Source organism: Trichogramma pretiosum, unplaced genomic scaffold (assembly GCF_000599845.2).
Source record: "Trichogramma pretiosum strain Unisexual culture from Peru unplaced genomic scaffold, Tpre_2.0 scaffold35, whole genome shotgun sequence".
NCBI lineage: Eukaryota > Metazoa > Arthropoda > Insecta > Hymenoptera > Trichogrammatidae > Trichogramma > Trichogramma pretiosum.
In genome coordinates, this window is record NW_019640943.1 from 989,063 (window position 1) to 1,016,920 (window position 27,858).

At 42.3% G+C, this 27,858-nt stretch overlaps 3 protein-coding genes across 3 annotated transcripts in view; 2 read left to right on the forward strand and 1 right to left on the reverse strand.

The window, feature by feature from the left end:
* The window catches only part of LOC106653347 (transcription factor kayak), a 33,981-nt gene extending 9,947 nt beyond the window's left edge, over nt 1-24,034 (forward strand). Inside the window, exons 2-6 of the mRNA XM_023457960.1 lie at nt 8,759-10,913; nt 13,536-13,651; nt 13,744-13,881; nt 20,178-20,607; nt 23,249-24,034. Coding sequence (XP_023313728.1) covers nt 8,759-10,913; nt 13,536-13,651; nt 13,744-13,881; nt 20,178-20,607; nt 23,249-23,337 — 2,928 coding nt within the window. The 3' untranslated portion in view covers nt 23,338-24,034. The remainder of the gene's footprint in view (nt 1-8,758; nt 10,914-13,535; nt 13,652-13,743; nt 13,882-20,177; nt 20,608-23,248) is intronic.
* On the forward strand, nt 16,811-19,312 carry LOC111693407 (ankyrin repeat, PH and SEC7 domain containing protein secG-like). Its single transcript, XM_023457961.1, has one exon. The coding sequence runs from the start codon at nt 16,945-16,947 to the stop codon at nt 19,201-19,203; it is 2,259 nt and encodes a 752-aa protein (XP_023313729.1). The 5' UTR covers nt 16,811-16,944; the 3' UTR covers nt 19,204-19,312.
* A 121-nt stretch (nt 24,035-24,155) lies between the features above and the next one.
* On the reverse strand, nt 24,156-27,406 carry LOC106653437 (vacuolar protein sorting-associated protein 52 homolog). Its single transcript, XM_014372878.2, has 8 exons — nt 26,866-27,406; nt 26,602-26,777; nt 26,153-26,537; nt 25,774-26,082; nt 25,518-25,702; nt 25,355-25,442; nt 25,078-25,281; nt 24,156-24,991 (listed from the first exon to the last, which is right to left on the reverse strand). Exons 1-8 carry the CDS (start codon nt 27,145-27,147, stop codon nt 24,566-24,568), a joined length of 2,055 nt encoding a protein of 684 aa, XP_014228364.1. The 5' UTR covers nt 27,148-27,406; the 3' UTR covers nt 24,156-24,565.
* Nucleotides 27,407-27,858: the final 452 nt, after the last annotated feature.

Below are 27,858 nucleotides of genomic sequence, written 5' to 3' on the forward strand. Positions count from 1 at the left end.
AAGCGGCCCACCAAGAATAAGAGGCTGGATCGTTTTCGATGGCCTGATTGAGCAAGTTGCGAAGATTGCGCAAGAGCTGCGAAGGCGTTCTGCGGTCGTTCTGGGCCATCTTCGGCGCGGCACACTACTACTATTGCACTCGTTTGCTAACTAGTCGAAAAAAGACACGTCGTCGCGAATTATGAAATTTTCGATACTTTCAATTCGATATTACGATTTTTCTCTGTTTACTCTGTGCGTGAGTATACGTCGCGCGACTGTGACTGACGATAATTATAACGAGATCCAACGTAGAGTGTAAACACGTGCTGACCGACAGTAGTGAAACACGAGCGAGGCCAGAATTATACGGAACAAAATATTTGGATATTTTCTCTTGGTCGTGTTCTCTTGGGTATGCGTTAAACGGGATATAAAGACGCGGTTACAGATTTTAAAACGATCGCATTTTTGGTCAAGATTCCGCGCCTGAAAGAAAAAAAAGAGCCAAGCCTGTCAAGAGAGAAAAAAAGCTTAAATAATTTTCTTTTATTTTATTTTTTTTCTTGTTACTGACACTCTAATGTATAGATACCGAGACATCCATTATTTCAACGAATAATCGCATTTACGTAAAACGATACGGAGCCGGAACGAATGAGAAACTCAACAAAAATAATGATTAAATTGAAACGCACAAAAAATGTTAGACTAATTCAATATTTGAATACGACACAACAATCCTTGTATTATACAATTAAGCTGAGCCGCTGCCAAATAGATTCTATGAAGATCTGTGTTTGTCAACTTTTGGCTAAAATAAAAGTGTAAAAATGACAATGTAAACTAAGAATGGAATGTACTCTCAGCATTCTCCTTGTAACTAATTTATCAATGTAGAAGGTTCAGTTAGTTCATAGTATAGTATTCATTTATAAAAAAAACAGTGTTTATTCATGGGAAACTAACACGAAATTTTTGAGGACGAGACAGCTTTTGATTAATATGTAATCTTTTAAATAAAATAAAATAAAAAAAATCGATCGATGATGAGCCGCGATTGCTACTTCCGCTTTCCCGCGCGCATACATATCGAAGAGCTCGGGACACTCTTACTCTCGCGCGTCGCTCGATAAGCAAAAAGACAACGACAAAACGAGCGAGCAAAAGAGTAAAAAACGGAAAGTCGCGTCGAGACGCGATGAGTGCAGCAGCAGCAGAAACTAGTTTTCTCTTTTTATCCATAAAATGCGCCGATCGTACCCGAAACGACGCGCAGCGTATATACAACGATCAAAGGTCGAAATCGTCATTACGGCGTGCGAGACTCCAACCGATATAGAAAAATATTTTTTACGTAAGCCTATTTCGCGCGCGTTCGGAATTATAAGTGCACATCCGATCAGCAAGCGGTACCGCGCGTAACGCCGTACGAGAAAACAAGATGTATGAATAGTTCAGAAGAGATACTCCGCGTGCCTTGTCAAAAGTGTCCCGGGAAATCCTTCGAGAGAGATTTTTCGCGAAGATGTATGTATAATTATTACGTACGCGCGCCGCGATTCCTTTCATCGGCCGTTCAGCGCGCGAGCTCTCTATATGTGTGTATTATAATATATGCGACGTACATACATATATACACGTGGAAAACGAGAGGTGCACTCGCGCGAGAGCTGCATAAATTACCGCGAAACTCGAGGCACACACACACACACTACACTATGGAAGGCTTAAACGAAAAACTTTTATATTCCTAAATTAACGATTTTTCGCCACCGTGTAATTTGTTTAATTCGACGAAAACGAGAGAGAGAGAGAGAGAGAGCTAATATTTACTCAGTGCGAGAGAGAGAGAGAGAAAGACAGATCGGTTTTGTGTAAAAACGGTAGGTGCAATTATCCGATGGGGAAAAGTAGATTCGCATTTTACTCGCGTTGTTGTATGTTTGTACGATCGGCTCATCATCGTGTCTTATGCTAATATTTGACACGGAGCAGAGAGAACCCCCTCACCTATGCTTTATAATAATATAAACGGTTTATAAATGTATATAAAATCCGTTTAACCGAGGTAAAAGCTCGGTATATTATAGCTCGGAATAGTTTTTCGCGAATATCCGCCGCAAAAATATGCCGCGCGCGCGCGGAAAAATATAATTCGTGAATTATAGTCCTCATTAACGCGCTGTGTGCAGCTCTCTCGCGGAGTCATGTGTGCTGTATGCTGTGCAGCAGGAGAAAAGCTCGAGCTGTGGCCTCCGCTCGTCGCCGTACCGTACGGAGTGCGCTCGCGCGATAAAATTAATAAGATCCGCGGAGCACACACATATATGCAGGCGCACAAAACACGTGAGAATATATATAGCTCGAGCTCCGAGCAAGATCAAGAGATGGTCACTTTCTTTTATATACATATAAGTAGCGTATAAAAGCCAGCTCGCGAGCGAGCGCGACACAAAACGCTCGTGTGTGTGTGTGTGTGAGAACCTTTTTCAACTTTTATATGTGTATTATCGCGCGTGTGTATCCGCGCAAACAGACACACAGCAGCGAATGTATATTAAGCCGCGGCGGTTTCGTGACAAAAGTGTATATACAATAATATAATATATCCGTATATAATGCCGAGAAACGTCGCTGCTGCTACTTTCAGCCAATCAAAGGTATATATATAATAATGTGCAGCAGCAGAGAAATAAATCATCGTTCGAGGTTCGTACCACGAGGTGAACAATGATACATGCTATAGTATAGTGTATAGACAGATATATTATATTACGATCCTTAAAATTTTCATCGCGGTTAAATTATGTATCGAAGCTTGACCGTACATTATACTATCAATATAATGTACGGTTCATTGAGATCGGTTGCCGATCGCGGATAGAAAAGAATGTTATTGTCGATTTTTCGCGTTTTATCGTGTACCATTGTTTCTCTCTCTCTCTCTCTCTCTCTCTCGATGTATAAGTGATTCTAAAGCGTAAAATAATAATAATAATAATATAAAAACCACTGACGCGCTGCGACGATCATCATCCCGTATATACTCGATCGATTTCTATTTGCTTGTTTATATTTTGACGAAAGAACAAAAAAAAAAAAGATCGGTACGAGCGGCACGTATAAAGATCTCGTGTGTATTAGGATGTGACGAAAGCTCGGCTTGGCTCGTTCGTGTAACACGCGGCGCGCGCGCGCGCGGTGTAAGTGTGTGAAAATCGAAACTCGATAAATCTCTCTCTCTCTTTCGCCAGCTCCTTGATTTGACCCTCTATACTCGATTCATACGAAGAAAAAAAGGATGGATAAAAAAACCTAATGGCATTTATCGGTCACGAATCATCATCGTTGTTACACCTCGCGTGCCATTATCGCGAGGGTGAGAAATTCTCGAAGCTACCGTGAATATTATTCCTCGATGTTTATTATTGTGTATCGACACACACGTGTGTATATAGTATATACGTGTTTATGTATATGTGTCTGCCTTAGACAGATTATAGACAGACAAGCAGGACACAACGTCGCGAGACGAGACAAGAACAAAACGCGATCGCAATACATATATAGGCAGCAGCAACGGCAGCAGCAGCAACTTTCTCATGCGGCCAATTCATCTTATGTAAAATTATTCAAGAGCTGACAAATAAACGGCTCTCCGCTGCGCAAAAGAGCTATTACATGCGCGATCGCGTGCGCGGCCCATAGGTACACTACAGGCGCGCGCGTTTAGTATCTGTATCTGTTAAAGTCTCTCTCTCATAGTTGCACGTGTCTATGCAGCTATGTATGTCTATAAAGGCACAAGCGAAGGAAAATAAAACGTAAAATCAATCTGAGAAATGGAGTACACACGCGGGGGTATGCGCAGCACTCTGTATTATATATACGTAGCGCGCACATATGTAACTCGCTCGCTCGCGCGTTTCCCTCGATCTAAGCAAAAATGTCATTAATTATACACAGGCCGCCGCCGCTGCCGTGGTGTGCAGCAAAATACGATCTTCCTTTCACTCTTCGAGCCTACACATACGTACGTGCACACATTTATATTTACGCGCGTGTGTGTATATATAACGTAGTACACACACAGTATGCAGCAGCAATATTACACGCTGCTTTACGAGTCAGTCTCTCGGAGAGCAGTGGCGGATTGACGTTTGGAAGCAACAACTCGAGGGAAAAAAAAAGGAATCCGCGACTCTCTCGCGATATATATATATAATAATACGACTATATATGTATTTTAAAAGGGGATCGAACAGGCGCAAAAGTAAGAGGCTCGAGATGTGCGTGCCCCGATCCTCTTTATATATATGTGTCGTAACGCTGCATAGCGCGCGCGAGATGCGTTTTAAAAATGCGCGCAATTTCTCCCGACGCGCGCGTGAGAACCGGTCGACGAACTTACGAACCGTCGATCAACGCGTCGGTGCTCGCCTTCCTCGATTAGTATAGGCCGCGCATACGTACGTACGCACACAAGCGTCTTTATAATGCGTTTATATCCCGAGCTAATAAATATCATCGATTCGCAGTCTCGAGCTTTAAAGGCTGCACTTTCTATATTACAAGACGATAATATTAACCTCGTCGGACCGACGACGACGTCCGACGATCTCCGACGAGTGAAAAGCTTCCTGCTAATACATTTTTACTTTTCTTTCCGCGTACGAGAGTAAGAGCGAGAGAGAGAGAGAGAGAGAGAGAGAGATGAAATGAAAAAAAAAAGTAAGGAAAATCGTAATGAATGCAAATGAAAAGGAATCGCTGCTATGTGCGCGCGCGTGCGACACAAAAGTCTCTCTCTCTCGACTATACTCGATATATCGCTATGGGAAATGTCAATGAGCGCGCGCGAGCAAGAAAGAGAATTGCTGTCACGCTTTTTTGTCTCGAAAGAGAGAGAGACAGAGACAGAGACAGAGATGTAAGGGGGAAAAATGATTGAAAAGAAAAGCGAGGAAAGAGGAAGGATATGAGAATATCTCTCTCTCTCTCTCTCTCTCTAGCCGTTTTACGAGAAAAAGAGAGTATAATGTGGCGTAGTGTGTAACGAGAGTCACGCGCGACACGATTATACACACAGAGGTATATTCAATTGTGTGTGCAGCAGCGACTATGATACACGAATATAATCGATGGTCCTTCCGGCAGTGCGAGTCTAACACAAAGCGAAACGAACGAATAAAAAAAAATTAAGTTATACTCTTTCCTCGATTATCGATAGCGATTTTATTCGGCGCGCGACAACGACTCGGTTATATTATATTACGTAAAACGGCGGCGAGTGATAAATACAATTTTTTCTCAGCTTGGGTATAACGCGTGCAAGGATTTACGAAAATATGAAAAAGAGGGAGAGAGAGAGAAAAAATTAATTACGCGCGTTTTATATACCGGTATGTGTGTACGCAAATTTAGCCGATGTTATATACAGGTGGGATAATGTACTGCCTGCTACTACTGCTCCGTGCGAATCGCTTATTACTTTTAAGTAGTCTCTGTAAATTATACACGATATTACGTTCGCGCAAAATTCGTGTGTGTGTGTGTGTATAAATGTTCCACTGCGATATAATTTTTGAGTTAAATCCAAGTTATCTAACTCCGGCTACTGCTAATCGCGTGCAAATGTGTTTGTATGCATATATAATATAGTACGCGATCCGGATTTTAATACATTTTAACGCCGTTTGGGATAATTCTTACGTTCTTATAAATTTTCCTTCGTAGACGTTATGTACATACGCGAACACGTGTGCGCCGCCAATGCAGAAAAAATATATAAGTTACTTTCAAAATCAATAAGAAGCTATAGAAGAACAAATGTATCGCTGGGTCATATGAAAACGAATTTATACATTTGAAGTTGACTTAGATTTCATGCGTTTTGCTCAACTTTAAATTTTTGGCAAAGGGCAGCTGAAGTAATTTATCAGAATAATAAGCATCCCTACTGATTGATTATTATGATTAAATTATTCATCATCCAAAATGACGAAACATAGCTTTCTTGTTATCTTATCATAAGATCAATAATTCGACCTGCGACAGAACTATTATCATATTATTTTTATCCACTAGAAATTTTTTTATTCAAGGTCAATAACCACCCTCCAATTGTTTCGGACGCTTTTTGTTGCAATTTTTTCATAAATATTAAGTGCATTTTAAATGATCTGAGAATGATAATTTATTCATTTCAAATATTTAAACCGGTTTGAATCGGTACAATGATACTCATTTTTATTTCCACCAGTAGGTGGCGAGTATCTTTATCTGTAAACTTGCAAGGGGCAAAGTCAAAATGATTGTATAAGTCAAAACAGGGTATACCAAAGTAAAGTCATATAAATAATGTCCAAGTGTTAACTGTTAAAGTTGACAAAATATATTTGATGTTATTCTCAGTTTGAAAAATTTTGATCGAAATTACTCAAAAATTGTATAAAGATTCAATCATAAGTAAAGCCAGCCTCAATCGTTAGATGGCGAGTCACTTTGTCTGTGAATTCGCAAGCAGTAAAGTCAAATTAATTTTATATGTCAAGATACGATTTTAAACGATGTCACTAGCTAGGAGAAAAATTAATTGAACTAATTATTTCTTTATCGACATTCGCAATCGAAATGCACGAAAATTAATAATCTCTGCGAAGGATAACAATAAATACGATGAAATCACTTTGAGCCTCATCCGCTAGATGGCGAGTGACTCTGTCTGTAAATCTGCAAGTGATAAAGTCGACATAATTGTATAAGTCAAAATACGATTTTAAACGATGTCATATTAACGACATTGCTTATGTGTTGTGTAAATATTGTTAAAATATCCAAGTTCAGTTAACGATAATGTTACTGAATTGTAATTCAAAAATTCAATCAAGTCGACAATTTCACTTTTCAAATGTACGCACGAATTGAATAACGTAAAAAAAAATCGTCGTCGTTTAACTAGAAGAAATAAAGCCCGTTCGAACTTTTCGCCAGTATGTGTAAATGGAAAGGAAAAGATCGCGACGAGAGAAGGAAATAAATTAGGCAAGCGGTAAATTTTTCGCAGCTACCGCGCGCAACGCATCAATCAATCCGCGTCGAGCTGCAAAACGTGCATACATACAGTGTGCGTGAAGAATCACGCTTGTATCTGTCTGTCTCTCGTCCCTCTCTCGCACTCAGCGTAAAAAGGAATTAGCCGCCGCCGACGCGCCTCTCTCTCTCGAATCTTCCATCGCGCGCGCGTCTAGTTGCATCTGCATGAACGAAATTATAATTTGTCTTATGCTACCAACTAGTACTACGCAATCGCTCATCGAAATCAAAGCGCGCGCGCCTCAATTATATGCTCTGAATAGTGATATAAATAACGCATCAGTTTTCTCTCGCGCGTACGTGCGCGAGAAAAGAAAAGAGAAAAAAAAGAGCATAAGGAAAAAAAGAGGAGCGAAAAAAGCGAGGAGAGCAACACGATTTCTTTTTTTTTTCAACTTGCTCTTACTCGCGGCGTTCAATTCCAAATTATCGAATGCGTGCAACAGATAGGCTCCTCGAATTGCGTCACGCGCGTGGTACAACACAAAAATCGAATTACGGCACACTTATAGTAGGTATAAGGAGGCTCTTGATTTTTTTTCGCGAGTTTGTCTCGATCGCGAATCAGTAGCCTATACCATGTATGCATATATGTACGCGCACGCAGTTAGGGGCTTCCTGTGTGTGCGTCTTCTTTCGACATTTTCCGCTACAGTATTGTTGAAAGAAATGCTGATGTTCACCGCAATGTATATAATGGGCGCGAGCTGTGCCTATGTATGTATGTCTGTGTGTACAAGGAGAACAAACAGGACGATGAAACTTTCTATATCGCTAGCGTATATATAGCTGCTACTGCTACTCGTTTCTATAATGCGCTTCTGTACATATACGTATCGTATCGAGTAGTTTGCTCCGGACGATTTTTCGTCACTTATATCGCACGGATACATTGTAATTGCAGCGCTCGAATATAACGATCAATTACGTAAAGCCTCTTCTATATACACGGAGAAACTGAGAGACACAACGCGTTCGTACATTATATACCTACAGATCTGTATATGAGCAGCTGGAATGCAAAAAAGCAAAACACGCATTGTAGTGCGCGACCCGCGGTATAATATTTGAATGTATGAATACGATACTCGCGCGCGCCGAGATGCTGTAACAAAGAGGAAGTAGCGATACACACGGTGTTATATATTTTCAAGCTCCACCCGCACGTGTGTATAAATATAAATTGCGCACTCGGCCGAGCAATTTTCTAAAACTAAATAAATCTTTTTTTCTCTCTCTCTCTCCCTCGTCCAAGTGCGCTCGCACGCGTATACATATAAACGGGCCTCACAGTCTGCGGTGGCGCGGGCCGAGCTAAATATCATTGTAACGCGCGTACACGCGCGCGGTAAAATAGCGCTCGCGCGTCGATGAATCTTGCGGACGTCGGTTTAAAGGCCTATGCACACTTTCTTCCTGCTGCAAAACACGAGCGCGGATAGAGTTACGAAATGGCCATTTGAAGCGCGCGAAAACCCGCAAAGAATCTTTTTCTATTTAAAACACCGCGAAAAATAATTGCTCGAAACTCTTTCGAAGGCGAATCGATCGAATTATCGGATAACGCGTTCGTTTTAGTTTACGCATCTGTATCGCTTGAAAAGTAATTTATTATTTATCGTGCATAATTCTCGGCTACAAAAGATGTCTGACTAAACTTTCTCCTCGCTCTCTGTTGCAGTTTCAGACTCGCTCGCCGAGCGACCCGAGGCCGAGGCTGTCCGTCTCGCAGCAGACCCAGATACTGAGCGACGTGCAGCAGCATCGCGAGCACTACGTCGAGCCGCCGGAATCCTACGCGACGACTCAGATACCCGGTCTGCAGGTGGCGGAGAACAGCACGCCCTACTCGGCCCTGGCCCGCTACAAGGTCGACCGCAAGAAGCAGACCCAGCAGATACAGCAGCAGCTGCAGAGCCTGCAGAATCGTATCCAACAGCAGCAGCAGCAGCTCAACACCCAGCTGAATCAGCACTTCCCGGATTACACGAATAATTTCAATCAGCATCAGCAACAGCAGCAGCTACAGCAACAGCAACAGCCGAGCGAGCTGAAGAACGCCTTCTTCAGGCAGAGCACGTATCAGACTCTGCCGCCGATACCGCTGCCCAATCTGCCCGGCGACTTCTCCACGCCCTTCTTCAACGAGCAGCAGAACCAGCAGCTGCAGGAGTACTACGAGAAGCAGCGCCAGCTCGAGATACTCCAGCGTCAGAGGGAGCAGCTGCTGCTGGAACAGCAGGAGCTGAGGCGACAGCAGGAGTTGCTGAGGCTGCAGCAGCTTCAGCTGAGGACTACCCTCTTGCCGACCACCACGAGTACGACTACTAGTTCGCCCCTGCCCTCTTCGGTGACCTCGTCGTCGATTCTCCTGCCCTCGCCCACGTCGGCGAGGAAGATCACCGCCTCGGAGAACGACATATTCTTGAGGGCCATCGCGACGCACCAGAAGAAGTTCACGACCACGACCACGACCACGACGACGAGCCCCAACGCCAAGTCGAGCAAGTCCGGCGTACGCCAGGAGCGCATCCAGGACGACCAGGCCAACAACATACCCAAGGATCTGCTGGCCCTGATACAGCAGCAGCAGAACGCCGCCGTCGCGGCGGGCAAGCCCAAGCCCCAGATCAAGTTCATCTACCAGACGGAGAAGCCCCAGACCTCGAGCAGCAGCAGCAAAGGCAAATCATCATCCAGTAGTGGTGGAGGCGAGAAGGACAGCCTGCTCAAGCAGCTGAAGCTCGCCCTGTCGCAGTCGACGGGCATCGAGGACACTCAGCAGCGCAACGTCACCACCCGCGACATCGTTCTGCCCAACGGCAAGAAGCTCCAGGTGATCCAGGCCGGGCCCAACGGCATTCTAGGTAACCAAGAAGCGACGACCATCAAGCCACCCAAGGCGCTGTTCGACGAGCTGACCAAGGGCGGCATCGTACCGGCTGGCGCCGATTTCGAGGTGTTGCGACAGAACACGGACGGCAAGCTCGACGTCCTCGGCAACAAGGACAGATTCCAGAGTCAGCCGGCCAAGAAGGTGACCTTCGTGGTGCTGGAGGAGCAGCCGGACGGCAGCTACAAGGTGCAGGGCGTCAAGGGTAACGCCGACAAAGATTCCAACGTGGACGTGGACTCGATCGTCGAGCGCATCAAGAAGGGCGAGCTCAAACTGCCGCCCCCGAGTACCAGTAGCACGAGTAGCAGCAGCAGTACGAGATATCCCTCGTCGACCACGTCGACGACCAAGACGTCGAGCAAGTACCTGAAGAGCAGTAACAATCAGCCGACGACGTTCCGTCCGACGATCCCGACGACGGCGAGGACGACGACCACCGCAACGGTGACGCGTAGTCCCTACGTGTCGGTGTCGCCCAACTCCGTGTCGACCAACGACAAGTACGTGACCTCGGCCTCGTCCATATCCGGCCACGTGTTCAACTCCATCGGCACCACGGCCAAGCCCGCCCTCACCGTCAAGTATCATCATCCCAGCAGCAGCTCTCAGACCACGGCCCAGTACTCGTCGAGCTTCGACGCGAGCAGCAACGAGATCGGCCCCTCCACGACCCCCAGCTACGGATCGGCGTCGACGGCCGGAGGAAGTACCTACAGCGTCGATTTCAATGGAGCGAGCACGGGACCGAGACCGACGCCGCAGGTGCCGTCGACGCGCATCACCCCGCTCTATCCGAGCACGAGCGCGGGCACCACCACGCCCCAGGCGAGCTACGCCAACTCCAAGGAGAGCCTGAGCACGCTGCTGAGGCGCGAGGGACTCTTCGCCATGGCCAAGTACCTGAGGCAGTCGGGCCTGGATAGCGTGCTCAACGAGACCGGTAAGAGTGCTCGACGAGAGACTTTTTTTCATTTCTCGTACGTAACATCATAAATCGATACCAGTATGTAAGGGAACTTATACACCAATTTTTTCCCTTACTTCAATTTTATTTCATAAAGTGCAGTTTTGAGGCCTTTGCATATAAAAATAGCTTATTTTTGTTATTTTAGCACTTTTGACACTGTGCGCAAGATTCAGAGCAGAGTTTTCATGGTAGAGAACTATAGTATGAACCAAAATCTTTGGAAATACGCTCTTTATGGATTGAGTTTTGTGGAATTTTGATTTAAACCTTTATATCATTTCTATTATTCCATATGAGCTCAAAAGGATCAATAAATTTTCTTATTTTTTGCTTTTGATTACATTTGTCGACTTACAAACTTTTCAATAACTTTAATCTAAATTCCACAAAACTCAATTCATGAAGAGCGTATTTCCAAAGATTTTGGTTCATACTATAGTTCTCTACCATAAAAATTCTGGTCTGAACCAGCGCACAGTGCAAAAATGCTAAAATATTATAAATAAGCTATTTTTAGATTATAGATCCTGGATATTTTTTCACATTTTGGATAGCTCAAAGGTGTAATTTTAATATAGTAAAGGTAGATTGTCTTGAAACTGCACTTTACATTATAAAAATAGCATAAGGGAAAAATTGGTGTATAACTCTACCTCTCTGGTGTATAAGAATTTTTTTTGTATACTAATCATCGAGCAAAAATAGGGACAGTGACCTTAGATGTATATTTAATGCGGGGATCGGTATAAATCGGTTGTTATACATATCTCTCTCTCTCTCTCGCGTGAGTGTGTGTTTACATTCACGATAGTATCTTTGGCTACTGAAAAACTACTTGCATTAAAAAACTACGTACACTCTGTATTAGTCGCGCATTATCATTGTTTCGCCGTGTACAGAAGAAATCGGCCGAATAAAATTATAAACTCGAGTTAGCTAGCTAGAGAGAGAGAATGCATAAATGTATCACACATGTGTAGCTATAATGCAAGTCTCGAAATTTCGATATCGTACAATAAAAGCCGATGCGCGCGCGCGCGCCTAAAATAGCAATATTATAAAACGGTAGCGGCTAACTTTTATAATATAAACTGGCTTTTGTCATTGTTCGCGTGCGATATATGTGGGCTCAGTACAGCGAGAGAGAGAGAAAGTATAAATGTATACGTGTTATAAAGTTTTAAAGGGTCCACCGAGTACGTAAAGTATCGTAAAGTGCGCGCGGCTAATTAGAGCCTATGTACGCTATATAATTGAATGAATCGCACAAGTCCCATAAACGAGTACGACAATGACCCTACCCCCCGCGAAAAAAAAGATCAAAACATTATTCTACTTCGATGGTATACGCATATATATATGGTATGGGCCCACGCAAAAAGTCGAAATGAATAAAAGGGATTTTTATTCGACGATCACGGTTGGTATACTGCCGCAGCCACGTGCTGTTGCTGCGTGCATTAAGCAGCACGTATACGTTATTAACTCGTGCATCGATTATTATCGTCGATATGTATGTATATAGCTATGTGTGTGTGTGTGTGTGAGTGTGTATCTTGGCTTATATTATAGGCTTCCGCCGCGTTCTCACGCGCTATTACTGCACTGCGCGCACACACTGGGATATACGAAAGGGAAGTTTCGTCAGGTTTTCTTTCTCTCTTTCTCTCTTACACTTTGCCATTGCCACACGAGTGCACGCGCGGATCTATATATATATACGCGGCGGCTACTGCTATACACTGGTAGCTACTTTGGATTTTCGCGCAATCTAATTAGCCGTATACGTGTCTGTTCGCTGCTGCCTCGATACGTCCGGATTGATTAGCACTTTTAACGCACACACACACGCGCGCGCGCGATATCATGCACGTCGTTGCACTGTACACATTATTATACACGCGATCTCTTATACGGTGTACCTATAACGTTATTATTGTAATTTAAACCCGAAAGAGAGATTAAGCTCTCGATTCACTTTACATAATATTATAAAATATAAATCGGCACGTCTCTCGCGTGCGAGCTCGTTTTTTTTTGGGCCATCAACGCCGCCGCCGCCGCCGTAGCGTCGAAGAAAATTGAATTGACTCCGTACAGCCTAATTGCCCGCGTCGAGCTGCCGGTATAATAGCCGCGCGCTGATCTGATAAAATGTAATTCAATATATATCTCTGTGTGTCTGTGTGTCTGTCGAGAGCGATAATAATGCGGCGATATAAGCAACAATTGCTTCCAATCTCATGCCACGCTGCTGCTGCAACAGATGCCGAGGCACAATTAGAGAAGCCCGCGAATCAAATGGGGGAGCATTAGAGTTGCTACCGCACTTCGCTCGCGCAGGTAATAATAATACGTGGTATATATCTACCTGCGCGGAACGTGCGGGGGGCTCTCCTGCCGCTGCCAGACCGAGATAATCGATGTGTAGGATATATATAGATCGTGTTATTAAATAGAGAACTAGAACTGCGGCGTTGCTATATATTTTACTGCGTGATTTGCCATGCGCCGCGCGACGATTATGCATGATATGTAATCCGACTGATATATCGGTATCTTCTAATTGTTTGACTTTACTTTGTGCACACGCAGGCCCGTACACGATATTCGTGCCGACGGACAAGGCGTTCCGCACGCTGCTGGTGCAGCTCGGCGGGCCCGAGAAGGCCGAGCAGAAGTTCCGCGACAATCCCAGACTGCTGAGCGGGGTAAGAGAGCGACACGATCGTTTTAATCTTTCAAAAAGTATATCGCGATGTAACTGAGGAGCAAAAAATTAAACGAACGAATGATTTGACAGTTGCTGCTGCATCACGTGGTGCCGGGCGCGTTCCGCATCGAGAGCCTGCAGGACGAGATGACGGGCGTGAGCCTGGCCGGCACCCAGCTGCGCGTCAACGTCTACTCCATGCACGACCACGAGTGGAACGACATCAGGGTGCGTACAGTTGTATCTACATATATCGTATAACGATTTTCATTTTTTCGTTGTTGATGTTGTTGTTATTGTTGTATTTACTATAGGAATTTGTTACACCGTCGTAGCTTAAAAGCTATCAAAAATATATATGAGAACAATTTTTCATTTTTTTATGACCCAAGTACAATTTGGCTCACGTAGGATGGTGGCCTAATGATTGATTGGTTCGTTTTTGGCGATTTTTCAGTTAAGATTACGTTCAAAGTATTGAGCTCATTTTAAATGATCTGAAAGTGAAAATATAATTGTTTTCACGAGTGTAGACTAGTTATCAACTAGTTTAAATCGATAATTCTACTTCAATAATTTACCGCTGGATGTCGAGTATTTTTATCTGCAAATCTGCAAGAGGTGAAGTCAAAATAATTGTATAAGTCAGGGCACAGTTACTTCAGGTGGTCTGTACCCCACAGAGTCGAAAAATTTGTTTTATTTATGGCTCATTCTCTGTGAAATCGAATGGTCAAAAAAAATTTTTTTCTGCAAATATGAAACACTTGTTGTATTTCATGACAGATTTGTCCCAAAAAAATTTTAGAAAAATTGGGGCCTTCTATGACACTTTTTCAGAGGCCCAAAGTTGGTCATTTTAGGGTTTTTTTTGAAATTCATGAAAAATCACAAATATTTAAATAATTCCTGGATCAGGGTAGAATGATTCAAAAGTAAAAGTGCCCAGCAACTTTTTTGTTGGAAATTGTCCAAATTTTCAGAAAAAAAATATGCCAAAGTGATTGAAACAATCTAGGTAAGTGTAAAGCAAAAAAACTGCCAAAGGGACATAAATGATGAAATCTAATCGAGTTCGAACCGGACTTTCATTTCCTAAACTATGTAAAAAGCTTCCCAAACATGTCAACTAATGCCTGATAAAGTTTTGTAATGGGTCTTAAAGTTTAACGCAATGTAGACAACAATGTGTGGCGAAAAACATGCAAAAAAGGTAAAAAATAGGCCCCCAATTTTTCTAAAAATTTTTATGGACAAATCTGACATCGAAAACAACAAGTTTTTCATATTTGCAAAAAAAAATTTTTTTTGGCCATTCGATTTCACAGAGAATCGGCCTTATTTATTTTTTTCTAAATCGAATATCAAAAAACGGCTCTATGGGAAACTTCATCTTGTTGCTCTCAATAGCTGGTAAAAATTTTGGCTCATTCCACCGACCACATTTCCCGGAAAACGTGTTTGAAACTTACACCCCTTTCTCCGGCTTGAAATTTTCAAACATGTTTTCCGAGAAGTCTGGTCAGTGGAATAAACTCAAATTTTTACCAGCTATTCATAGCAACAAAATGAAGGTTCCCATAGAGCCGTTTTTCAATTTTCGATTTGGAAAAAAAGATATAAATTAATCAAATTTTTCGACTTTGTAGGTTAAAAATGTGGGGTACAGACCTCCTTAATATAATTTATATGGATCGAAAGTTGGATCAAACTGTAGGTATAACATTGTTCAATATTGGACAAACATTATTAATTAGATTAAAATTCGCATATTCAATTTATAAGTAATTATTCAGCTAGTAGTCATTAACTGGTAGGTGGTCAGAAACTGGGCAGTTTACCCTACCCAAATATATCGAAATATAACGATTGTTGTTGAAAAATATCGTATAGAAAAAAATTTGTAAACAACAATTATTATATTTTGATATATTTGGGTATTGAAAAATTTCGTGAACGAAAATATTTTGAAAAATTTCAAGTCACCTACGAACAATTTTCACCAGGTGCACTCGAAAATCCTGATAAAAACCATTCTCTATTACTCTCTTTAAATTTCTCTCTTCATAGGTTGTACGTCGCGGCATCATCTTGTCATCTTTGTGAGAAGAAAAATTTTGTCCATGATTTTTCCGAAAAATTTTGAAAATTGAATTGAAAAATTTTGAAAATTTTTCCGAAAAATTACGTCGATGAACTTATCCTGGAAATTTAAATTTTCGTACACGAAAAATTTTCCGGAAAATTACGTCGATGCACTTATCCCGTAAGTTTCAATTTTCGTACACGAAAATTTCCGATTTCCTGAGTTTTACATTAAATATTTCGTCTACGAAAAAGATTTCGTGCCCGATTTTCCCCTGAATAGCCACTTCGTTAAAAAATAAACAAAAAATATCTGGAGAAAGCAGAAATCCTTGTGTATCGAAATATCGAAGCGGTTTTTAGTTAAAGTCTTTAGATTGTAAATAAAAAAACATTGAAATTTCGGCTTTTTTGTCTGCGATATTGTCAATAAACTCTAATAAAGTAGTTATTAAAAGTGGTTTTTTGGGTTGAAATACAAACCCTCAAGCGGAGAATTGTTCATTCTTTCAAATTACCAATGAAAAACTAAGAAACAATCGCAATTAAGAATATTATCTTTCCACCAATAGCAGACTTGAGTTAGAAGACAATTGCGAGATCATTTTCTTAATTTTTCGAAGTTACGATTGTTTTTTGTTTTTCGTTGGTAATTTGAAAGAATAAAAATTTCCCCGCTGGAGAGTTTATATTGCAACCCAAAAAACCACTTTTAATAACTATTTTATTAGAGTTTATTGACAATATCACAGACAAAAAAGCCGAAATTTCAATGTTTTTTTATTTACAAACTAAAGACTTTAACTAAAACCGATTCGATACTTCGATACACAAGGATTTCCGCTTTCTCCAGATATTTTTTGTTTATTTTTTTACTGAGCGTTAAACTAATTATAATTACTTTTACCAACCAACTTTAACATGTAAAGTATACGGGCGGTCGCTTTGTTTGGCCTCCTGTCAAATCAGCTGGTCGATTTTTGACCGTCACTGACGACTGTGAAAAAGCCTTATAGTGCCACGTGCTCTTCAGTTTCTGAAATATAGACGGTTGAACACGAAAACAGTCAGTACAAGCTACGGCGCCCCAACGTGAACATCGAGCTAAAAAGATCTAATCGACTGTTGCAACTAATTCTTGTGAAAAAAATTAATTAATATCTTGAAATTATAAGTGATTGTGTTTGTTTGTTGGTGTGTAAAACGATGTCCAACCACGAAAGCCACGTCTGCGAATGCGAGAACACAGAGCCCCTTGGCGAAGTAAGCCTTGCAAAACTGGAGGACTTGCGACGTCCCAATAATTGGGAGAGCCTAGAAGAGCGATACGAGTTTCTCCGTAATCTTCATCCTCTGATCGATGATTGGCAGGGCCGATTTCCCAACATCCGGGACGTTTTTCGGCCCGAAGAAATCGAACGTCTTCTCTGCGATTCCCTTACTTTAACTATGGTGGATGTTAGTACCCCAGGAAAATTAATCATCAGTTTTATAGCTTTTACCGGCTACAGAGACGAGCCGACGGAAATCAACGGAGACGACAAGCCATCGTCGCGTCGCACAACGCTGTTGCATCGCAGTTTTATGGAGGGGAGAATCGAGTGTGTCTGTGAGCTTTTTGAAATCTACGACAGATACGATGTGAATTACGCAGACGAGTCGGGTCTCACACATTTGCATGTCGCCTGCTGGGCAGGTTACAAAGTCGCCATCCAGAAATTCCTCGAGTTCGGTCACAGTCCCAATATTGTGCATCCTAAATTTCATTCGCCCCTTTGGATAGTTTTATACTACGGCGACAAAGAGGCGGCCGAATTACTGCTGAGAAATGGCGCCGATCCAAATATAATCGACAGTAAAGGATGGACTCCTTTACACCTCGTATGCAAGAGAAACAACGACGACGATGACGAAGGCTTGGCGGAATGGTTTTTCAAGATCAACGATGAATTGAACCAGCTGCTGCGAATCGATGCCCGGGACAAGAAGGGCAGAACTCCACTGCACGTCGCCTTGGACTATGGCAAGAAAAAAGCCATCGAATTGCTACTGAGGCGAGGCTTGGATCCGAACATTGTCAACGAGAAGGGAAGGACTCCTTTGCATCAAATATGTAGCAAATACCACGATGACGACGACGACGACGACGGTCACGATGGCGTAGTCTGTAATCCTTATGCCTTGGCAGAGTTGTTTTTCAGGATCAACGACGAAAAAGAACAGTTGGTGCAGATGAACGTCCAAGACAATTATGGCAACACGCCGTTGCACTTGGCAATGGAAAAACCCGACAGAAACTTGATTGAGTTACTACTGAGGAGAGGCGCGGATCCGAAACTGGTCAACGAAGATGGACGGACTCCTTTGCATATTATCTCTATCAGCAATGACGAAGACGACGATGATGACGACTACGACTATGATAATAATGCCTTGGTGGAGTTGTTTTTAACGATCAACGATGAAAAACAGCAGATGGTAAAGATAAACGCCCAAGACCAAGAGGGTTACACATCGTTGCACTTGGCTCTGATCAACGGCTACAAGAAGTTGTCCGAAGTGCTGCTCAAAAGAGGCGCTGGTCCGAATTTGGCCAATGCAGAAGGATCGACTCCCCTCCATTTCGTTGCTCGGGTAGACGTAGACGGTTTGGCCAAGTTATTTTTCAAGGTCAACGACAAGTTGAATCAGGTCGTCGAGATCGACCCCTTGGACAAGTTGGGTCGGACACCGCTTCAATGGGCAGTCGCGCATGCTGCGCCGAACAATATCGATGTAATCTTAGATCGTGGTGCCGATCTGTCCAAGTTCGTTTTTCCTACCGAGAGTCATTTCGAGGAGTGTTTTGTAAATTTGCGCGACGGAAATATTGTTAAATTCGAGGCAGCGTCTAGTCTGCTGGCCTGCGTCGAGAGCCTTCAGATAAGAGGATACGAGTTGGACGATAGCGACGTTCTGAAGATCATGAAACTCTTCGCCAAGTACAACTTTTTCGAGGAATCGTCAGCGGATCTTTTACAATTGCTAAAAGACGATAAAGAATTCACGAGCCAAGCGAAAGAGATGAAGGTCAGACAACCTGCCGATGACGATGACGATGACGACGATGAGAAGGAAAAGAAGGAAAAGATTGAGATCGAAGAAGGTCCCAATCCGTCGCTTCACGACCTACTACAATTGGGACCCAAAGAGGCGGAGAAAATAGTCACTTATGATGAATACTATAAGTTTGCAAGATCGAATCCTTTCAGTGGAATGTCCGAAAAGTATCAGGAGGTTTGCGCTTTGCATCTGTGCGAGAAAGTAGCGAGAGGATTCTTCTGGCGTCGGGCGGTATATCCTCTCTGGGACTTGATACACCGTCGGCTGCCGATTGAGTGCTGTGACATGATTATCAAAAGTCTAACGAACAAAGATTTGTGCAATATTTGCTTGGCGACTAACAGTAAAGAAAAGATGGATTAAAAAATGTAAAAATTGAATGGTGAAAATAATCAATGTAAATAGTGTGAAGAAGATGATTTGTAGGGCATTTGTTTGGCGGCCACATTTTCTATATCATTCAAATAAATGAATTTAAAGAATAAATTATTAAATGAATATTTATTAACACAATACCCTATCAAGACCCATGCTATCTGAACACACATCAAAAATTAATAGCGCGAATGAAAATGTTGAAATAGTCGAATAAAATTAGGTCGAATAAAATACCTATAGAAATATTAATTTTCAGGCATTAAAATGCAAAAAGTCAGTGTTTGTAATAATAATTTTTATTGTGATAACTTATTTCAAAAAAAAATATAATCTTATAGTTCGGACAATTCATAATTAACAACGATGCATAATTCATAAATTAAAAATACACGAAAAACGCAAGTCATTTTTTGATATTAATCAATAATTTTGATATTAATAATAATAATTTATTTTATTAATTAATTAATAAAATAAAAAATAGAAAAATGATTCCATTAATTTTCCTCGATTTTCGATTGCACATTGTGTTTTCATTCTATTTCAGTTTGTACTCGCAAATAATCATGGAGAAGCTTCGCCAGCTGCTTATTAATTATCAAAAAAATATAATTCATTTTTTTTCAATTGAACTTATTCGGCACAGCAGCCACATATAATGCACATAAAACGAAAAGCTTTCGTAAGTCTTCGAACACATCTAAGGCGCTCAATTAAAGGACTGCAGCATAGAGGCGATTGCGCAATTCATATATACCGCAGCCATATACCGCCGCAGCCGTTGCATTGTGCGGTTGACTTTTTGCAGACAATCGCGTCCAATCGTTAAATTAAATGACAATCGCTTATAATAACAATAACAACGACAACAACAGCAACAACAATAAGCATAAAACCGAGTGTTAATTGAATGAGAATAAAGCAACGATCCTTAATTGTCCGTCTGTCTGCGCGCACAGGTGACGACGATCAACGGAGCCCGCGTGGCGCCCAACAAGCGCGACGTCGAGATACCCCAGGGTCTGGCCCACGCCATCGACCGGGTCATGTTCCCGCTGCCCGTGGGCGATCTCGTCCAGACCCTGCAGGCTGATCGCGAGCGACGCTTCCAGGACTTCCTCAAGCTGCTGCGCGCCTCGGGCATGGAGGAGACCCTGCAGAGCTCCAAGACCTTCACCGTGTTCGCGCCGACGGATCAGGCGTTCGAGCAGGCGCGCGCCAAGAACGGGGGGGCGCCCGTCTGGCAGGAGCAGGACGGCCCCGAGGCGGCCAAGGAGATCGTCCTGAGGCACGTGATACCCACCACTCTGTACACGGCCGGCATGAGGTACTACCATCAGAAGGAGACGCTGAGGCATCAGGTGCCGCTCCAGATACAGAAGACGGGAGGTAAGGATGTTACGCGATATTTATTTATTTATTTATAGCTGTAAGAGAGACAGACGGAGTGACACCGTATTCGTATTATATATATTATAAAATATACGGGGACCGGAGCTGCGGTCGTTTTTCCCATGGATACACAGACAATGGGGCTGCCAAGAAAAAAAAAGGCCTATACGTCGCTCGGCGCCGAGCCTTTCCTTATTATTATTCTATTAACTCGCTGCACGCGCGGCCGGACTATATATTTATGTAACGCCGCGCATGAAAACCGAAGCCCATTCAGCCGAGATATTTACCTTTCGTATTTTCGTGGCATTTTCGTCAATTTTGCCCAGATTATTTATCGGAATTTTCGCTGCTCGTTTTCTACGTTACGATTTACAGTGTCGCAATGATCCTTATATTATATATTTTATATATGTGAGCCGCACAACCGCAGCTTCTAACAAACGATCATCGAGCACACGGGGGGGAGCTTTCTATCGGTGTTAAGTTTTTGCGCGACTATTCGCGAGGCCCCAGATCTCTATTATATTGCGTTATAAGAGTTACTACTCGGTCTAATTGAGATTTTTTGTTGCTGCGAGCGCGCGTCCCTTATTCGAACCCGCTGATTAATTATTACCAAATGATGTTTTTGTGCCGCGCGGAGAGCGATGGATTATATACGTATACCTTATATTACATTACACGTTATATTATGTGTACCGCAGACGCGCCAGCGAGCGAGAGGATTGGTTTCGCGTGTATTTTTAGCCGGCGCTAAACAAATCACGATTTTTATATGTTCCGAGCCGAGGCTTTAAACATTTTACGAGACGGTTGGGGCAAATTGACTGTATACACAAACACAGACGCTCGTATATCGCTTAAAGAGAAGTAAAAAAACAAAGAGGTGGACGCAAAAAAAGTAGAGAGAGAGAGAGAGAGAGAGAGAAAAAAATTAAAGTTAAACTGCGCACGTGTTTAATGTCAAGTCGGTTTAGTCGGGGATTTACGAGTATATAAGTTTAAATTTTTCCTCTTCTTTTCCGCGAGCTGCGGAGTTTTATGTCCCGCGCCGAGAACGAGAGTGTATAGCGCCTATTGTTCGAAAGCGACGAGAGAATAACCCAATTATATAAACGATGTATAATAATTTATCGGGCTGATTCATAAAAGAGACGGACGATGTCTCGCGACGAAAGGGAAAAAATTGGCATATCTTCCGGAAGTTGCGCCGATCGGTAATCGTTACACACTCTCACTTTTGCCGATCCGTTCATATAATACCGGTTCTCCGCCGAGGAGAGCTTTGACAATTAATCGATCGATCGTTCGTTTTTTTTCTCTCATCGTGAGTAAGCGCGCGCGCGCGATTTAACGAGCGCCACGCGCGGATGCTGGAATCGACTTATTTATAGGTAATAGTAGTAGTGTATTTTTGCTATTTGTATAGGCCGATCGCGGCTCGGCCACCGAACAAATCGTGCGTGAGCAATTTGTTTGGGATTAAGTAAATCGCTTTGGGAATTTTGTAATCGCGCTTGGGGTTTTTCAAAAAAAAAAAAGAGAACATGGAAACGATTCGGCACAACGACGATGCAGTAACTCTCGTATACACGAAATTTATCCTCGCGTAATCGGTGTTGTGTGTCCATTACGGGCGGTGAGTCGGCGCATATTCGGCGAACGGTATGCAATCGATCCGAGAGAGAATATAATAAACAAAGCGACGACGATTTATAAGTACGAGTAAAAAATTTCGCGGGGATTCTTCCGCGATCGTTGTGGACTTTTCCAGGAGTAGAGAGAGAGAAAAAAAAATAAACGCTATATAATACCTCTCTTTCTCTCTCGGTCTGTCCGTGTCGGGCGTACCTCTCGCGAAACGAATCGGTTGCTGCCTCGCGCGTCGGAGACTGCAACGGACTGGAACTAACAATCAACCTACTTGCTCGCGCGGGCGTCGCTCATGAATATGTAGCCCTCAGCGTGTGCACGGCGATTCGATAAAATCTTAGGCTGGAACCACGAATATAGAGAGAGAAAGACCTCGTTGTTGTGTTGTGTTGGGCCATGCCCTGACCGCGGGGCGAAAGGGAAATTCTCTCAAACGTGCTCGGCAGCAGCTACTGCTGCTGCTGCACCGTCGCAATCGACGAAAAGCTCGGTGAAAAATCCACGAAATAAATATAAATAAATACGTGCCGTATACACGTAATTTTTAATCGGCGCTTAAATCACGAAAGAAAGTGTTATAAGCCGCGCGCGCGCGTGGTGGCGATTTATCTATGAACGCGCGCGCGCGGCGCGTTTTCCACGATACATTAAACGCGCGCAAGGCTCGCGGATGGGGGAGCGCAGTTTATACACTTTCATGGTACGCCAGCTTCGAAGACATTGCAGTTTTGTTTATGGCTTTTAATTAATAAATCCGTTCAATTTTTCTTTTTTTTATTTACCGAGTCGTTGAGCACGATCTTTATAAAAAAAGAAATGAAAAGAAAGAGAGAAGAAATGAAAGATTTCATTATACATTTTCACCGAAAGACGGGTTTAGATTATAAAATCAGCAAAAAACTTTTACCCACGTCTATGTGTGTGTATGTATATTATTATAATTGTTTTTCTCTCTGTTTGTTTTTGCGCTCATGACACACAGGTCGCATTAGAGTTAACGAAGGACACATAATCACGTACAACGTGCCGGCGACGAATGGGGTACTGCACGCCATCGACACCGTTATGTGAGTGTGGGCAGCAGCAACTACGACAGCAGCACTACCAACCACCATCAACATCGAAGAGACAAAAAATCGTGTAGAAAAAAGAGAAAAAAATTATAATTAAGCGAGAGAGAAGAAAAAACAAACAAACAAACGATCACACACAACGAAAAAGCCTTTGTCGTGGCTATGTGTTTTATATACGTATTGTAGTACGTGTCCGAGAAGTCGGAGGAGGAAAGCAAAAGGATTAAATATAATAGAGAAAATTGGGTTGCGGCGATGAAATAAAATATATATAAATGTACGTCATAATGCCATATACAGGATGTTACAAGACGCGCGCACGCACGCAACGCGCAACGAGCAGCAGTATACGCGCGCGTGTAGACGCAATTGAGAAAAGAGAGAAAAAAGAAAGAAAGAGAGAGAGAAAAGAAAATCCGGCATAGCGTTTTCTCGATTGATTTACCTCATTAGTATTACAAACCTCTAACCGTAATCGTTTTTAAATAAAATTACGATAATATAATTTTCATTGTACGGAGGCACGCGCGCGCGTGCAATTTTACTTTTTTTTTTTTTAATTCGCGAAAGAGATACACAGACAGAGAAACACGCGCGCGCGTGTGTGCTATTTTTATTCGTATGTAACACACTTACTTGAAAAATAATAATGAAAAAAATAAATAAACATGAACAAACATTCACACGCATCTTACAGACACACATAAACACACAAGATTACACACAAACACACACCCATCGTAGATTTAATGGAAATTTTATGTGTATTATTTTATAAATAAAGTGTACAGAATCTTTTTTTTTATTAATTTTTACTCTTGGTTTTATTTAGCGTGAAAATAGCCATAAAACGGCCTTCACGTTACAATTCACCCATTATACTTAATGTATATAATATAATATAATATAATATAATATAATATAATATATTGAAGACGCTGGTATTTACATATACATTTTATATCAAATCAACGCCGCTCAGCGAGAGATTATTCTAAATCTTAACTTTGCGAGTATAAAAACTAAGAGCCTATCGTTTTTACGTCGGTATTTAACGTCGGAAATTAATTTTTCAACCGATACTTTCACAAATTTTAACATTGCAATCAATCGTGCTCGCCTTCTTCTTTTTATGTACAATTAATAAATAAGATCTTTGAAAAACGTAAAACGTCGAGTTGCAGTGGTTTAACAGTAATAGTTTACGATTCGTTTTTTACGAAAAATTAGTAGCTCGTTTTGTATTTTTTAATTTCGATCATTATGTGGTGGATGTTGGTCAATTGCGGCCGCACGTTGGCGGGCAGAATTTTGTGAAACCTGTGGTAATACTGGACGAGCTGCGTCATGGCGCGCTGAACGAGGGACGTGCCCAAGATGAGACTCGGGAAAGACTTGAGCACGTCGCGATTGATCTCCTCCAGTGCTCGCTTCCAGTTGTTGGTGAAGGATTGCACCAGCGACAGGGCTTTGCTCTCTTGCCTCTTCAGATCCTCCGCTTGGCCTTTCTCGATGAGAGCCTCGAATTCCTTTACGAGCTGTATGATGCCGCCGAAGTGCGGACTCAAGATCTCTTCAACGTACTCGGTCGATCTGGCGTTCAGTTGCTCTTTGAAACTCTCTGCTTCTTTCGAGTTGTCTCTCGTTCTCTCCTATTGGATTTACAATTATTTATATGGTAATTTTGCTATAGCAATTAGTAATTATTGACTTTGGATAATGTAGAAATTTTCTTTACCATCAGCACACCAAGAACCAAGTCATAATTGTTAATGAGAAAAATAAGTTGCTGTATTCTTTGAGGAAAAATAGCAGCCATTCTTAATAGGAAACATTGCACAGCTTCACGTAGTTCTGCTAATAATTGTGTAGCACCTTCGCATGGGAAACCCTCTCCAACGCCAATCATAGCTGCACTAAATTCTGCATATCTTCTAGTAATCTAAAAAATTCTTACGATTAGTTTTCAATGATTTTATAATGAAATCAAAAAGTGCATGAAAAATTTTTATTACATAGTGAGGCCCTGTCTCTCTGGCAGGAAACTTCATGGGATCACATTCTTTAATACTTTGGATATTCATCCTGAATACATATTCAAATCTGCAAAGAATCATTGAAATATAAGAGAAAAAATTTTTAACGTACTCGTAAGCATCAAAACAATCAAGTTCTTACCTAGGCCAAATGGTTGCTGTCATCTGGTCCCAATACTTGTCCAGTGCTGGTACGGCACGTTTGTGGCACATTAATTGATACCTCATAACAAGTTGTAAACACAAAAATAAAGCAATGGCGTCATAACTGTCATCAACAAATGATTGTAGATTTTTTTTCAGCAAATTTAATGTTTTTCCTGTTACCTGTCAATTAGGTATAAAAATTAATATAAAATTGAATTCATATAACATAAATCAAAGAAAATGATACCAACTTGATTAAATATTTCTAGGGCTTGGGATCCTCTGACTTTGAAAAATTCAACAAGAAATAAGTACTCTCTGCATGCATTATCAACGAGGGCATATTGCTCACTTCTGAATAGAGCTTCATAATGATATTTTGTTTTAGATGCGGTATGTGGAACTATAATTGGTAATTCTAATTGTGTTGATAAAACTTCTCCTCTAGCACCTATAGAAAATACTGTTCCTCGATGCTTCAAGTGGGATTTGTGAAATAAGCCTCTGCTGGCTGTATCTTCAACTCCCATTAAGTCATCTTTTGATGGATTCTCATCAAACTAAAAATAAAAGACAAATAAATATTGAAACATTTTTCAATCCGACATTTGTATCAAGAGCAATTTTTACCTGCAGTTTTTTCAGTCTAGAACAGTAGGATTTGAAGTAAGAGTAATAAATTTTGCTCATAGTATCGATGTACTCTGCGCAAATTTCTTCCGCAATGTTTCTTTCGTTGGCTAGGATAAATTCGAAGAACAGTTTATGTTTCAGCATATTATTTTGAGGCACTTGAAAATTAGTCATTGGTTTTCTGAATTTATAAATCTGCTCCAGAAGATAGCTTCTTATTTTGGCAATAGCTTTGAGCTTCAACTTCTCCAAAGTATCCTTCACGTCGAAGCAAGCTTTGGTCTCTTTGAAGCTCTGCTCCTTCATAAAGTTGATCTTGTGATTGAGAATCTCAAGATTGGACGTGAACTCTGTCTCGGTAACCGGTGCATCCATGATACCTCTGCAAGCAATCGATAGGATAAAATGAAATATATTTCAAATGCCTATGAGCTGAAAACACTCACTTTATGAGGCTGTCGGATACGGTCATGTCCTCGATGAATTGGCTGAGCGGTGCACGAATCATCTGTCTATTGGTCAGCTGCTGGCTCATGGTTATGGATTTTTTTTGCAGCGACAGGATCTCCTCGCTGATGCTACCCAAGCTCGACTGAAAGCCCAGCAGCATGGACTCCATTTGCTGCAATTCAATCAACACACACACATAAATACAACATTGCCTAAAACTGAAATCGACTGCAAAAAATAGTTGACAGATATATAGTAACCTCCAAGATGGAATCGCACTCTGTGACTTGAGTGTGCAGCAGGGCGATGTTCTCGGCCTCCTTGACGATGCTCTCGATGGTGCTGTTCTCGGCGTCGGTCAGCTGCCTCTCGATCTCGGCCGAGTACTCCCTGAGATCAGTGCCGGTCTTGAGCACGTCCTGCACGAGGTCGTCCTCCAGATCCTGGGGCATCGGCATCGGCTGCTCCTCCTCGTTGTTGTCGCCGTCGTCGTTGTCGTAGTCGTTGACGACGACGTCCTCGCGCGACGTTGTCTCACTCATGCTGCTGCTCTGCACTCACGCACACGCACACACACAGACACACGGTTGTTTATTGTTAAGAGCGCACACACAGACACACCGATATCAACCGTAATGAAGATTCATCTCATCGCCGCGGCGAGATCATTTTTTCGATCCCCGCGCAACCAGCTGTGTTTTGATTCGGTAAGTCAAAATGCAGAATACGTCACGCACGGCAGCATTATTATTATATACACACGCAGCAGTTGGCCGTGTGGATACCGTTCGCTCGCTCGCTCTGTTGGATGATTTCCGAAACTCGAGTTCGCGAGACCGCCGAGACCTCCAGCCTCCTCCTCCTGCGTCTGCTAGTCAGAGTGCGGGAAAATACAAAAATTGCGCGCGACAACGACCACTTGTCACTCGAGAACTGTCAAATCGCACATCGATACACAAAAAAGCTACCGCTGCTGCTAGACTCTCGAATTCATCTCGTAATATCGATCCGCTGTTCGAATGAGAAATCGATATCTTGCACGTGAAAATACGTCTCGATCTCAGCAGCAGCAGCAGCAGCAGCAGCAGTAACACGTGTCACACGTCGCGTCCGGCGTCACGCATGTATCATATTTGCACACACACATGCATACTCCTACATACACGTATACTTACACACTGGTGTACGAAATGAAAAAGAATCTGTCGAGCTTTGGGCTGTGCGCCGCGACGGAGGCGGCAGAGGTGATCGAT